The sequence below is a fragment of the Mytilus trossulus genome, chromosome 6 (genome assembly GCF_036588685.1).
Source record: "Mytilus trossulus isolate FHL-02 chromosome 6, PNRI_Mtr1.1.1.hap1, whole genome shotgun sequence".
Classification (NCBI taxonomy): Eukaryota; Metazoa; Mollusca; class Bivalvia; order Mytilida; family Mytilidae; genus Mytilus; species Mytilus trossulus.
The window spans coordinates 78,790,391-78,807,078 of NC_086378.1; the positions used below are offsets into that span (position 1 = coordinate 78,790,391).

The following is a 16,688-nucleotide window of genomic DNA, read 5'->3' on the forward strand; positions in this document are numbered from 1 at the left end:
GTGATATTATAATCTCCACAAGAGAGCAAATGACGCAGACTTAACAACTACGGCCTTCAACAATGAGTTAAACTCATACCACATAGTCAGCACATGTTTTACTAGTATGGCAGTATGGCTCTCAAATTCAGGCAATTTCATTGTATGTTTACCACCTTTTTTGTCTCGCCTGCTACGGAAGTCGCAAAATAAGAGACAGAGGACTTGTAATCCATAGATTGATATCCCTATTATTGATAAATGTATTAAAACCCTAATAATAATTGATATTAGTAAGCCCCTTATTAAAATTTCGGTGCCAATGATATGATCTTGCCTATATATGAATATACTTTATCGTAATGATTACTTCCGTAATGATTGCATTTTAATCTGAAAAAATATGTGTGACAAGTCTACTGATAATGCAATCTATTGTTCTGGTTCGACATTAAAAAAAAAAGAGGCCCAACAAAAACGTATGGAGGTACATTTCTGAAACCTTTAAGATTTTTTGTGAATCGGGGTCAACAATTATACAAAATAAGAAGGCAAAAAACGATCAGAAACCTTTTGTTTTGTGGTTGTCGTTTGTTTGTATGGTTTATAAGTGTTTCTCGTTTTTCATACAGATTAGACCATTGGTTTTCACGTTTGAAATGGTATACTCTAAGTCATGCTGAGCTCTATATAGCTTGCCGTTCGGTGTGAGCCAATGCTTCATGTAAAAGACCGTACTTTTACCAATTATTGTTTATTTCTTACAAATTGTGACTTGGATGGATAGTTAACTTATTGGAACTTTCACCACCTCTTATTTCTATTTGATATTTCTGTGACTTGGGTGATGATGATAACGATTGATTGCTTTTAAATGTTCAGTGGCAAATATCACTTCCTTACCAGGACAAACATGTTAAAAGAGATAAGAATATGAAACATACTGTGTTCTAGACCAACACGCTAAGTCGTACGTTCAGAAGATACACAGACATCGACTGGTATCAGCTGCATCAAAAATAAATAATTATTTTTCGACTGACATCACAATTGACACAATTAAGTTGATTTAAACTAAGTAACGATACGTGTATTATATAATCAAGTTTATAACCTAAACTATATCCTTCTTGTATATATATTCGAAGCATGCAAAACGGTGACCCATTTCATCGAAAGTTGAACATACTTATGGGCTACATATGTGATATCTAATATAAATGAATTCATAGTTCCTTACAAACCAACAAACTTCTGCACAGAGTACACATTTTAAAATTTCGTATTCTAGGGTATTTTATTCTGACGTAATTCTGTATTTCCCTATTCAACTGGTCTCCCTTTTTGTCGGGCGAAAATTTATTTCCACTTATGTACACATTATTATCAGGAATTTGTTGGGATAAAATGTACCTTTTTATTCTGTTTTGGGCAAGGTTTTATGTTCATTCTACGGCCAGAATATTCATATTCATTTTGGTATTAAAATATAAATAGGGTCATTATATACTTTTTACAATTTTGATATGGAATTCCAAAACACTGACAACTGTTTTCCTGAATTATGATTCTACCAATGCTACATATTTATAATTTGTTTCCCTTGATATGAGGACTTCGACGGGTTTCACTTGCGATTGATGGACACTTCCGAATCCGCTGCTATAGCAGGCAATGTTAAAAAGCGCTCCTCTTTAAATCTTGGACCTCCACTGATCATTTCACTTGTTCGTGTGTTGTTTTTTAGTATTCGCGTTGTGTAATTCTGCTTTGTGTTTTGTTGGTTTGCATTCTATTATCTTATAATGGGAGGACTGGTGCATTATACCCGCACTTTGATATGTTAGCTATAAAATCATAGCTGTTTTTATATTTGTTACAGAAATAGACTTAAAAAGATTTGAAAATGAAAATGTTAACATTATTCTTAAAAACATTTATTATAGCATTATGATGCTAATCTCTGACAAGGTACATGTAAATGTAAAGTCAACAAATCTGGTCAAACTGAACAGAATTTTTCTTTAATTCTTTTTTTAATCGTAGCATGGTAATAATTTATCAATTAATATTTTATTGTCCGGATTTTGTCTGTCAACATGACCATGGTGCGAATGATGAAATGTTGGCAGTTGGGGTTGGATTTTGTACCCATTGGAGTGACTGCCAGGCTGTAACTACCCAAGTGTCCTGCAATAAAAAAAAAAAGTAAAGATGCATTATCTAATATTATCTATTTCTTTTATTTTCTTTTTAATGCATACTGCAAAGCAGTTATTTTAAGAGTATCAAATATTAAATCATGTAAATCAATTCCACTTCAAGGACAACAACCTTCAACTCATTTATGAAATAAAAATAAAGAACCTGAAAATAATCATTTTAAATCTTAAAATTCGATAGATTTACTGCTGATTTGTACTTACAGGGAAACCTGCTCTGACGTAATCCATGAATTCTACAGTTCCTTCTCTCTTGAAGTCGGTCTTCATCCAAGCAGCATCAATAATAACGATATATGGTGTTCGGCTACCCTCGTAGTGAGCAATAAAGCTTAAAATATATGATATCAAAGTAAATGTAATTGCAAGAATGTTCGTAACAAATTATAAAATGCAAGATGAATAAATAGACCCTGCTTTGCGATAGACCGACACGCTGTTAGTACATATATGAATACATGTTCACTACGTTTACGTAACAAGACACATTATTATGATCCTAGACAACCAGTTTTTGCTTTTGCTCTTTAATGCCGCGTGCTTAGCGGAGAAGCAGCAAATGCTATAGTTAATAATTACTTAACTCGAGCACGACAAACCAGAAAATGAAAATCGGGTCTGCATTTACCATTCCAACCAACTGTGTACTTTAGTTAGTTAGTATACTGTTAGAGCTTATAATTCGCTAATCAATGGTTACGATCCGGTTCCTCTTCTTTATTTCATCTTCTAAGGGTGAAGAGGAATTGGCAGGATCGTAACCCCTGGATATCCAATATGTACGTTATTACATTCATTCGTTGTTTAAGGACTTCATGTGACCTATATTTGTCTATTTTATGTAATTTTGGTCGGTAATAGTTGAATCATTGAAAACCCCGTATCTACTTATTTTCCAGAATGTACTGTTCATTATAACAGAATTTTCTTTTTCAAATTTGCAGCTAAGCAATGAAGAATTAAGAGACAATTTGCATTATTCAAGAAAGTTCATACTCTTATCATATATATCTTTATATGAGGCATACCACAACTTATCGTTTGTGTTTTTCTTTTTTGACATATTTATAGTGATGTAGATTATAACTTAATGTTGATTGCGGTACCCCTTTTTTTGACAATTAGCCTCATTATATCAGTTTGTTTTGCTCACACAGTGCTGTCAATATAATCGAATTCTACTCGATTGCCATACAAGTGAGAGGTTTAGTTAGCTGTAAAACCAGGTTATATTTACAATTTCTACATAAAGAAATGTGTGTACCAAGTCAGGAATATGGCAGTTGTTTTCCATTCGTTTGATGTGTTGGAGCTTTTGATTTTGGCATTTGATAAAGGACTTTCTGTTTTGAAGTTTCCTTGGAGTTAGGTAATTTTTCTATTTGACTTTTCACCACTTAAGAATGAGGGAAAACCTTAACTACCGCATTGTAGTCAATGCATACAGAACACCGACAAAGCAACCAAACAGTCTTAAATCTGTATTGATACTTACTTATCATATAATATATTGAAAGCATCTGTCTTCGTTTCAACATTAGTGCACCCTTGTGGAACTTCACATTTTGTGTCATTCGTGAAAGTGAAATCTGGGATGATGAGCTCCCATTTACCTGTTAAAAATAAATAATTATCATTTATATGCATTAAATTAAATATTCTATATAGTTTCAAACCGAGTTTCTTTAAACTCAAATTTAAATAATGCACTCGGAGCTATATATACTCCAGCCTATGTGTATAATAACAAAATATTTTATCTGATATTATGTTAGAATGCTTTTAAAAATATTTAAGAACTGAAAGACACACTTTATATTTTTACTTATTAGTCCAACTTTAAATCTACATTTTCAACAACTGTACGTATACCAAAAAGAAACTATCTGTATCCTAACCACATGAATTTTTAACAGAATCATATTTTTTTTCTGAAACACGTGCCTGTGATACTTACCCTTGAATTCTTTATCTACTGGCATACTCTGGCCATTACATGTTGCTCCCTCTGGGAAGTCGTATGTAAATGGCCACTTGAAGTTGCTTGCTGTATCGTACTCTGAAGTCACACAACCAGCATCGTAGACCAAGCCATTGTCGCCGATACCTAAAATTCATACAAGGAATGTCCAAGTTAGAATAAAATCGACCTGACACAAAAAAAAAACTTAAACACGATTGTTTATTATAAAGTATCCTACAAAATGTGTTTTACCTCATGATGTATATATTATTATTGCCCATTAAAGCACAGATACAAGTAAAACACTTATTCAATGCATTTGTTTGCACCTGTCGTAAGTCAGGAACCTGATGTTCAGTGGTAGTCATTTAGTGATGTGGTTCTCATTTTTTATATGGATTAGACCGTTGGTTTTACCGTTTGAATGGTTTAACACTAGTATATTTTGGGGCTCTTTATAACTTGCTCCTCTGTGTTAAAGGCCGTACGTTGACCTATAATGGTTTACTTTTACAACGTGTGACTTGGATGAACAGTTATCGCATTGGTACTCATACCACATCTTCTTATATCTACTAAAATAGAAACTAATTAAAGAAAAGCACTTTTAAAGATTTTTGTTGTTGTATTTTGTGCTGTGGTATTGGAAATTGAGACTCAATATATTCAGGATATAAATTTACCAATAAATTCTTCAGTTCCTCCAAAGTTTAACTGTGGTGGTCTGTATCCCCGTACATCATCACCATTGATGCCAGCACCAGTTATTTTAGTTTTTACAGCTATAAATGCAAATAAAAAATGGATTACATTTAAATGACTATTGAAATAATACTCTACATCTTTGTTGAATATGGGATGGGGTTGATATTAATATTCTGTAACTTAGGAAACTTGCACATTATCAAATTGAATAAATCTATTGTTCATAATATGAAATGAAATGTTCTATGTTTGCGCTAATGATAGATTTTATTTGCGCAATGAAATGCCACTTAGCTGGTGCAAATGCAATCATCGTCAAATTCTAAAAAGGCTAATTAATATCAGTGGTGAAATAAATGTTTGGCTTAATACTGGACCAGTGACAGTGTGATTTCTGCTGATTGTTATTCTGATAGAAAAACATGTTTTCAGTAACAATAACAAGAATGTCCCTAAAAAAATCAGAACAAAAAAAATCAAATTATACAAAACGTCTAGTACTTACTTTTGATTAGGTCAACCCATCCTACTTCGTCTTTAGGAATTGTTCCATCGACAGAACTGACACCTATTTCAAATCCCCTGTCATAATAAGCCTTTACAACATCATAGTCTGTATTCAGATCCTGGAGATAGAAGGTACCCAAAGTTGGACAGTCATTTGGATTGGTGGTGGTGAACAATTGGTCGTACAACTCGGCGTATTCAGAATTCAGAGCATAATCCATTGTAATAACCACCATTTGAGGGATTTCATCTGGCTGTAATCCCCCGGGAGTAGTGTTGTCTTTGAAACATCGACAGTCTGGCGGACTACAGTTTCCAGCTGGATCGCATTGTCCATAAACTAACCCAACCAAAACTGCGAGATATACAAAGACTTTCATGTTGTTCCAGGATCTACGTTAAGTGCTGGTGATCGACGTTCTGCAGCTCGAATTTATCACAAGTATCTCGTCACATGATCAATGGCCATGTAGTTGTAGGGGATATGTTTCAAGGACGAAACTTTCAGTTTTTTTTCGCATATTGATTTTGTAAAATAATACAAAAATGAATGAAACCAACATATATGTAGTATTTTTGTGTTATTCTGTACAGTTTTCACCAAACTCTTCTTTTCTTGGATTTCTACCCCAAAGGGACCCTTAAAATTGTAATTCGTATTTACTTATTAAATACCATATTGATAAACCTTTGATAACTAAAATTTTATTATCTACATACAAATAACTGATTAGATGTCTGATGTTAGCAGAGATGACACTAACGGAGTGTATTATACCCGGCAGTCGGACTGTTGTCCTATGAGTAAACGAAAAATCACAAATTCGGTAGCTAAAAAGACCAAGAGCACAAGAAAAAAGGTCATGTGTACAAGAAATTTCATTAACACGAATTTCACGTGATTTGAAATTCATGAGAAATGTGAATCTCACGTGACCTTATTGTGAATTTCCCATAATGAACTTAAACGTGAAACTCACGTTAAATCAGTTCATGTGATTTTAAAGTGAATCATTGTGAAACTCACGTAAAAATCGCATGATTTTTTTGTCATATGAAATTCTCATGAATTTTTTAAATAAAGTTATTCCGATAATATATCACTTTTGAAATTTAATAAAAAAACGAAAGATACCATTTTGTAAAGTTCACGTTTGATTCGTGTAAATCTCAATTCACCAGATTCTTTTATGTAAGTTTCAATGTTTTAGCTCGTATAAGGTAAATCTCACGTGATATTCATGTGAAATTCACGTGAGAACATTCTGTCTGTGTATTTGATGAATTGACATTCGTCCTATGTACGAAATTATTTTGATTTTTGTAGGTTCTAAAAGTTTTGTTTTTATTTTTGTTGTTGGTTTGCGTCCTTTGCAAAATACATTAGCTTTGGTTTGTACAATTGTATTTTATTTCTAGTGTTTTGTCCACTGGCGTTTGTGTCATGGACTCCCTTCTTTTTCTTTCTGTTTTTGGTTTTTGATTTGATTAGTGAAGATTCCTAAATTCTGATATAACAATAAGTAAAAACTATTAAAAGTATTTCATAGAATTGAGAATTAAAACGGGGAATGTGTCAAAGAGACGACAACCCCACAAGATATCATAAAATAGCTCCGGGCCACCAATGGGTCTTCAATGCACACTATCTTCTGAGACATATAAATGTATCTAAAGTAAAATAAGAAAACAGACAACATTAACAAGGCTAGAGGTTTCGGACTTCGGTAGGCACAAACATGGGGAAGGGTTTAACATGTGTTGTGACATCTCAACTATCAAATATTAATGGTAGAAAAAGTAACAAAAGAAACTTTGCAAAATGCCAATAATCAATATATATTAACAGAAGACTACTATCAGTTACTGACATGTAATCTTAAGACCGCACCATTCCTTCCGTAAGGGGTTTAGTATCATATCATCACAAATTATGTACAAGAAGAAAATATCCCGTTTAATGCCGTCAACTGGTTTCAGAAAAGATTTTGTATATTTCCAATGCCAAAAAAAAAGAGGGGATATTCCCTAAGGATCCGTGGATTTTCCCACAGGTACTTATGGACAGAACATTTTTTTTTAAAGCTTCCCATTTTTCTTAAAAACATTATCTATATATATTGATTATAACTTGTATTCAATTCTATATTAAAAGTAAAAAGTGTGTAACCGAGCTTTATTGCCAGATTCAATTCAATTTAGCCTCGATATAGCAACATGTATATTTTAAATATTGATAGGTGCTAATGCTTCGTGGCGTTCAGCTTTCAAAGGAGGAGACATTAGCAGGAGTACCTAGAGATCCATCGACTTGGATTGGAGGCGAACACACCACGGATTTGTAAACAGATATACCTTTTTCTAATTATTTTTGAATGGCACGTACATATTTGCCTTTACTTTATCTTCTCTTACTTTATTCAATGAAGTATAAAGCAGATACTAGTAGAAATATAAAAGTGGATTTCATTTTTTTTTTTTTTTAGAAACAATCGCCTCCAGTGTTAGTGTGATTTTTTTAGTTTTTTTTTTTTTAATTTCGAAATCATCATTTTAAGCAAAGGCCACTATTTTATATAGAGGAATTCGGTAGTATACATTATATCAAATTATCGGAGATAACATCAGACAAAAGTTTGATTATCTATACGATATTTTGCACCAAAGTGACACCAAGCTTTTTTGATTATTTATTTGCACAATGATATAAGCTTATATTTTTACGTATACAATGAAATATCAGGTTAAACTTCCTCTTGTTTCTTAATCTAATACAATTATAAAGTGTTACACATGCAGAGCATATTTTTAATTATCTGAATATTTGGGTTGCTGTTTCGTCATTGTCTGTACCACATGCAAGACTATGTACAATCTCCTGGCTTGGGTTATGCTATAGTAATTGATATTTGTCTCAACCGCAAAAATACCCCAAAAAAACACAGGAATGATTTAGACAGCAGCTAACTAAAAACACTAGAATACATGTTACCTCTGGTTTATGACAGGCGTAGAGAATGTTGCGGAGTTAAACGTGTCACTGTGTTTTCGCGAGTGCCAAATCCTCCTGCATGCACTAAACTGGGATATTGGTGTAACAACAGACCACACAAGTACAAACGGTCAAGAACAGTTTTGCAACACTACAACCAAAGGCAGCTCGTAAACATCTGCCCGTAAAGGTATCACTCATCAGCTCGTCACTGAGCACAACATACTGACCAAACTAAAGACACAAAGATTCGATCTAAGAGTTCTTGTTATAACTGAAAGCTAGTTCAAAGCAGGGACTTTCTATACTAGTTATATTCGTTAGTACAGAAAGTCCCTGTGCACAGCCAATTACAACTAAATTTCATAGTGTTAATCTTAGAGTTTTGTAAGTCCACTTTTGATCAAATTGGAGATAGCTTTATATTTGAGATCGAAGTACAATGGTCTACTCTATATCCATATGTACAACTATATTATAGTTTTGATAATTGGATCTAGTGTATTGTTTGTACCCCTTGGTTATCTGGTTACTGTTATGTTTAAATCATTTACGCCTTGAAAAAATATTGATGAATACACTTTAAAACTACTAATTCAAATAGATATTTTGAATCTATGGATAACGATGTTGACTTTTTTCAACACAATCATAGGAAGAACAGCATTTTTGTTTAAAAACATTTTTTGGTGTGTTTTGTCTTCATATTTTGTATTATAAAAAGGAAACACAAATACACCTTTAATGTTCCAAGAGCAGAATACCTTATTTTGAATAAAGATATAGACTATGCTGGTTTTTTTAAAGAATTTTGAAAATGCATTTTTTTATTGTCGGCATTATCTCTTTTTGTTTCACAGAAAACTTCGTTAAACCTTATATTCATTTTTTAAAAAGTCTTTATTTCCATTATTATCTTCAGATTTATGTTAAATTAGATGATTCATTGAGAGTAGCAGAATTTTTTCGGTATTTTTTTAATAAAACCAGAAAACACTAAAACTATAACCCAAATGCAAATTTATAAGCTAACATGCATTACTTACCTTTTTAAATTAAAAAACAAAATGGAATAACATTTCTTTTATCTTGACTATGCTGTATGGGCTTTGCTTATTGTTGAAGGCCGTACGGTTACCTATAGTTGTTATAGTTTGTGTCATTTTGGTCTTTGTGGATAGTTGTCTCATTTGGCAATCATACCCATCATCTTTTTATGTTTACGCATTGAAAAAAAAAATCAAAGGGAACTTAATGATGTTCATATTTTATATTAGGATCAAAGGTTGGATAGTTTAAAAAATATGTACATTTTATATATAATTTTTGGAAATGATTTTGTTTTACTGGATTATCTTCCCTTGAATACATTCTCTCTTATTAATTTTTGTACTGTTGTGGTACTGAAATTTCCAAACTTGTTTATTTTAACCTTTATCCATTTTTTTCATTCTTATATAACTTTTAAGGTGCACAAATTGGTTATGTTCATGGTAAAATACTATGTCCAACTAAACGTGCGGAAACTTGCTACGGTACATGAAATTATCAATAGAATAGAATAGCATATTATTATTTCCAAAAACTACAGGGCCCATAAAGAGCATAACATCAGATACAATTGATTCACATAGTTGTTACATTATAGGATCTGTTACTCACGGGGAACATGAGCAATAATGTAATACACTGGGTAATATTGTCAAAAGGATCAAGATACAATGATTCACTTGAACACAAAGAGACATTTTTTCTAAAAGGGGGGTGCGTGGGCTATGTTTTTTTTGGAGAGAAAAAATAATTTGTTTTTGATTCTGAGAAAAAAAAATTGTTTGTTTCACCCTCAGATGCCACTATATGTCATGCTTAAATTGAAAGAAAAAAATTGTTTTTGACTTGAAAAAAAATTGTCCAGAAAAAAAACCCTGAAAAACAAATGGTTGCTGCCTAAGTGGGGGTCCGTTGACTTGCCTTAGAGGCGCTCCGGTCATGCTTCAGTGATTCTCTATATAAGCAACCAAATTTTTCACACAAAGGGGGGGGGGGGGCTGAGCCCCCCTAAATCTGCCTCTGAAAACTTCTGAAGGGAGACTACTTGCTGATAAAGGGACGCAATGGCAGGCATTGCAATGCAACCATCTGACTAATTGACAGACACATCTTCGCTAGCCAAGGTTAACGATACACTCCCCTCCTCTCCTGTTCGTAACCCGGCTAGCGAAGATGTGACAGACAGTGCAATACAATCACCTGACTAGTATTGACAGACAGTGCAATGCGACTATCTGACTAATTGGCAATCACCTGACTAAATGACAGACAGACAGAGCATCAGTTGCAGCCGCATGACTTTATTGACAACGGAAACATGTACCAAATACCAGACAAGAAACAATAACTATGTTCATTTCGGTTCTATCGGGCAAATCAATTTAATTCTGAAGGGAGTCTAAGGTAGATAAAAAAAAAAGGATGGAAAGGTGAGGTTTAGAGGAAGTCTGTCAACTTATATAACTATATAAATATATTAATAAAACCATTTTGATGTACCGATATTTATATAGTTCAAATAACCGTGAAAAAGCTATTTGGACAATACTATATAATCAAAAACATGTAAAAAAAATCGCTTGAAGAAAAATGTTTATCGATAATGTTATCAATGGCGTCAACCCTGGTGCATGCAGTTTTACAATGTAGATCTAACGCTTGATTAAGGTCGAATCCTGAAGCAACGAACATGTCTACAGAGTATATAATGAGTTGCACTTAATTGAGATGTCTATCGTGTCTTAGATCTGTTCGTCTTATTTAATGTTTAAACAACGAAGTGTCATAAACCATTTCCATCACTGGTACACCTCAGGGCAAAGGTGAATTTTACATGTAGAATCCAATTTTGGTATAAAAACATACATGTATCTGGTGACATTGATAAAAGCTATCGCTTGAAATTGTGGTTGAAAGTAGGAAAACATCAAACATACTTCTACTTTGGAAAGAGCCCGCCAACTTACAAACGTACTGTTAACACAAATAAGTTCGATACGTAAATGACCTAATGGCATCTCTTTCACGTGTGCTCCTGAAAATCTAAGAAATCTTATTTTTATATACTAATATTCATGAAGGTAAATGGTTTTTAGCTGGTGCTTATATTTCATGTAAACAAGGTGCGCCATATATAATAATCTTAAATATCTCTAACTGTTAAGTTGCGTGTGTATTTTATATTAAACTTACTTGATTGCTTATAATATACAAATGCATTGCTTTAGATGACAGATATTCTATTTTATAGATATATGCATGCATGTTTAACCCCGCCTCATTTTTGCGCCTGTCCCAAGTCAGGAGCCTCTGGCCTTTGTTAGTCTTGTATTATTTTAATTTTAGTTTCTTGTGTACAATTTGGAAATTAGTATGGCGTTCATTATCACTGAACTAGTATATATACTTGTCTAGGGGCCAGCTGAAGGGCGCCTCCGGTAGCGGGAATTTCTATAGCTACATTGAAGACTTGTTGGTGACCTTCTGCTGTTGTTTTTTCTATGGTCGGGTTGTTGTCTCTTTGACACATTCCCCATTTCCATTCTCAATTTTATGCAACCTACTGGCACGTTATTGTAGTGTTGTAAATCAGTCAAGATCAGCACTTTGGAGTTTATATTATTTCATGATTCTGTAAAATAGTTGACTTCAAGCAATCTCTATGTACTGGTTGAACTCGAAAACCAATACACATCATTTTATATTACTTGCTTTAGACCAGTTATGTGGGTTCATCATGACTGTACACATATTAGATTATTTATAAATAACTTTAAAAAAAATTCCGGGACGACTTGACATTTCAGAATATTCGCCCAAAGAAGTGGTGTGATTGTGTTAAAGTGGTAAATAATATAGAATGACTGCACGCGATGGATTTAAGAAAATAACATGGGCGGAAAACACGTTAGCATGAATGCCCGTGTGCTCACGGGTATGGGATAACTGTATCATTTTAACAGAACACAAATTTTAATCTTAAAAGCACAATTAAAAGAATTGTGTGTGAAACCCCCTTTTCATCAAGGCATTGTTACCCTGTCAGAAATCTATAATGCTTGACAATTCATTTAGATAAATGAAGGATTAATTTACTGTAAATTTGACAATAAATTGGGAGATGATTATTATGGTTTCCTCCGGCAGTTTATTCATGTGAATGGAGTTTAAACGCAAACAGAGATTCCTTTGACCAACACATCCATTACGAGGTTTAATTAAAATTTACCCTTATTGTCAGTATCGACGGGGTACAAGCTTAAATACATGCAATCTGTACTTAAAATCTTAAAAACGGAATTTGGGGTAACAAGACTAAATTTACCACATTTATTGCATTGTAGACTGAAGTAAAACAGTAGACAAATTGTAGCTTTGGTCAGTGTTATACATTTATGGTATTTGTATACCTGATCTTTAGACGCTTGGTGGATTGTTTTGTCATTATTCCGATGATACTAAATATGTCGGATTAATTATGTTCAGATTTGGAGCGTATGATTCATGGATATTTCTGTCCCCCTTTTTTGATAGAAAATTTCATTAAAAATTAAAAAAAAATCATCGGAAATTAAAGTGCCACAAACAAGTTTGTAGATTATTATAGGAAAGGTTTTTTTTTTTGGTTTCCGAAGTTTGACTCCACCATGCACTTTTAGTCTACCACTATGCCACTGCAACACTGTTGTCCATGTGTGTCGGTCTTCTTTTGTTTACCACACCATCTAATCTGCTAAAAGAAGTGATGTGGACACATTTCAATATTTGCTTTTGAAAAATCGCTTGAATATTCATTTTCATGAATATCTTTACATATACTTGTAAAGCCATAGTTTACAGGGCATTAACCAAACGAAGGATTATACTTCTCTCAACTTGAGAAAAGCCAGGTTACAAATTTCAACAAACGTCTCCGATCCTTTGCCAAGCTCTGTCTAAGATACTTATATAGAAGAGCAGATTGTCAAAGTTTTATTTTATGAACATCTAAATTATAAATGGCTGTTTATATAGTACAGCTACTTCAAGTTTGAACTCGAGTGAACTAAGTGAGGTGAGAGTTTGTTTGTGCTCCGTGGTGAATGCTTCATTGCGAATTCGAGTCGAAGAACAGCAATAAAAGTGTTTTTGTGTGTTTTTGCTCTGTTATCGATACCCAATATTCTTATTTGCTTATAAAACACTTCGTCATTGTACCTGTATTCTGCCAATTAAGCAAAGCGTTTATAGTTTACATAATACAATGAAAAGAACAAACTTAAGCAGTGCAAATATTTGCGTGGGAGAATGTGTGTTCACGGTCAAAATACGTGTTGAGCGACTTACAAGTATTTAATTCCACCTTCACATTTGTGTAAATAAGTCTTTTGGTTCTTTAATTTTTACAGAAAGGAATTCAATTATATATCTTAAACACCTTTATATAAATACCCATCAGAACGTGTACTTTTATGTGTAATTTTAAGTGGTAATAATACCAACAGTCGCTTGATGAAAAATAAATATTAGACCTAACGTACACCCCGACATCCAGGTGCGGATTAACTTTATAGGATACGGACACCAGCCACGGTATATCGAGAAAAGAACATAAGAGTGAACAGTGCAGGAGGATTTTTGAAATAAATATTCTGACTATAAGATCTGAAGACGAAAACAAAAATTCCCAAAAATTGATGTCTATCAATATTTGTCAAACAAAATGTATGATAGATATAAGAAGATGTGGTGTGAGTGCCAATGAGACAACTCTCCATCCAAATAACAATTTAAAAAGTAAACCATTATAGGTTAAAGTACGGCCTTCAACACGGAGCCTTGGCTCTCACCGAACAACAAGCTATAAAGGGCCCCAAAATAACTAGTGTAAAACCATTCAAACGGGAAAACCAACGGTCTAATCTATATAAACAAAACGAGAAACGAGAAACACGTATATATTACATAAACAAACGACAACTACTGTACATCAGATTCCTGACTTAGGACAGATGCAAACATTTGCAGCGGGATTAAACGTTTTAATGGATCCAAACCTTCTCCCTTTTTCTGAAACAATAACATAACATCACAACATAGAAAAACATACGATAAAATATCAATTGGCAGACTTAACTCAATCCAAAAAACGTATGATTACACAATGAACGAATAAATTTGATCTGCGATATCTGAATACAAATGCACATTTGAACAAATAATTTTCTCATAAGATCCTCACAAGGCTTGTTTTAGATTGTGTCCGTTATTCTACCAATAATCTTGCAACACTGTTACACATGCATTGTGTAATATGAGCAACACGACAGGTGCAACATGTTAAGCAGGATCTGCTAACCCTCAGGTTTTGCTTGGATTCGTGTTGTTTAGTCTTTCGTTTTCTATGTTGTGCTTTGTCTACTATTGTTGTCTTTTTTTTCTTTTCTTCATGGCGTTGTCAATTTATTTTCGACTTATGAGATTGAAAGTCCAGTATCTTTCGCCCCTCTCTTAATACTGTCACATCAAAAATCGCACGCAAATGAGGTCAAACTAAGTTCGTACAAGCCCAAAATGTACCTGTATTTTTGACAGACTAAGCTGACTGCTTTTAATATATAATAATTATTCAATATTCCGTTTTTGAAAATGTTTCGACTCATACTTTAATGTTTATATCGTCAAAATCGCAAAATCGTTTTATTTAAGATTTTTTATTTATAATTGAATGTGTAAATTTACTTATAAGTGTTGTTTCATGATATTTTTCCTGTCTGAAATGTTGGCTCGTCATGAATGTGGATCAAGAACATTGTTTCTTGGTGTTTGTTTGCGTTTTAAAAGTCGTTATCACCTAAGCTGTATTTAACAAAACCTTAAAATTGGAATTGTTGGTCCTCAATGCTCATCAACTTTTAGGCTGTTCCTCTCCCTTGCAACATATGGGTATCACAGAGCCAAACAGATAAAAGACAGAGAACCAGTTTATTCAACTTCTTACTATATTTTACAATTTCAACTTTTTTTTATTCGAGCGTCAAATATGAGAATTTTAAGACGAAACGGTTGCCTAGCGTGCATATTTATAATCCTGGTATATATATATATTTTTTTTTTATATTTCCCAAATTACAGGGCCCATAAAGGGCATAAAATCAGATACAATTGATTTACATAATTAGTAACAACAGCAATAATAGAGGCATATACATATATAATTGGAATATAAGCATTGGTCAGAATCAAGCTAAAAACCACATATATATTGTTAATAAAAGAATATATAGGTGATGAGTTTATTTTGACGGCCCGGGCATTATGGAGACGACTTCTCATTCGTGGATGAAGTCGAAACCTACTGTAGGAAAATTGTAAAAGAAATTATCAATTAAGATCGAAGTTGAACTCAACAAGTCTGACAGCAAGGGTTATGTAGTTGACAAGAATTGATCTGACATAGTGCTTGCTGTATATATGAACTACTTAGACCACTCTGCTTAGGATACATGTCCCTCTTTTTGCATTTTATTAAACACTGACTGTCAATTATCAGTGAGCCATTTTTTTCTGAAGACTAAGTAATATGACTTTTTTTATTTCTACTTTTATCAAAAGTACAAAAATACACATATGTATTTAGTAGAGGGGGTTACACGGTGAGCTCATTTCCTAAATCCGACATTTTGGTAATTTTTCGACACTTTCCACTTCCTTATTGTAGTCAAGTACAAGCTGTAAATCTGTTCATTTATAGAAAAAAAAACATTCGAAAAACGTGTCAAACTTTACCAATCCACTGGAAAAGCTGTATGATAATTTTGGTCAAGCATACCAGTCAGTGACATATTTACAATATTTTTAGACTATTTTCACCAATACTAGGATAAAGGTATTCAAAATATAGTACTAAGAAGCGGATTTAGGTGAAAAGGGGGAGGGGGCAGGTGGCCTATCCACCCCCCCCCTTTTTTGTGGGAAAAAAATGATTATATATGGAATCATTGACATATGACTGGAGCGGGCCCCCCTCTTAGGCAGTCAGTTTGTTGATTATATAGTGAATCATTGACATATGACTGGAGCGGGCCCCCTCTTTGCAGTCAGTTGACCCATCTGATGGAAATTTCTGGATCCGCCTATGGTACCAGAATATTTATTAGTGATTGAATACATGAATTGTCACGGCCGAACTGGTCAATATAAGGCTACACCAGTGGCGGATCCAGAACTTTTCATAAGAGGGGGCCCGCTGACTGACCTAAAAGGGGGGGGGGGCTCCAGTCATGCTTCA

General features: G+C 33.5%; 1 protein-coding gene across 1 annotated transcript; it reads right to left on the reverse strand.

The window, feature by feature from the left end:
• Positions 1–1,894: 1,894 nt before the first annotated feature.
• On the reverse strand, positions 1,895–5,825 carry LOC134721939 (chitin deacetylase 1-like). Its single transcript, XM_063585258.1, has 6 exons — positions 5,375–5,825; positions 4,848–4,946; positions 4,159–4,308; positions 3,697–3,814; positions 2,406–2,532; positions 1,895–2,169 (listed from the first exon to the last, which is right to left on the reverse strand). The coding sequence occupies exons 1-6, from the start codon at positions 5,754–5,756 to the stop codon at positions 2,074–2,076; spliced, it is 972 nt and encodes a 323-aa protein (XP_063441328.1). The 5' UTR covers positions 5,757–5,825; the 3' UTR covers positions 1,895–2,073.
• Positions 5,826–16,688: the final 10,863 nt, after the last annotated feature.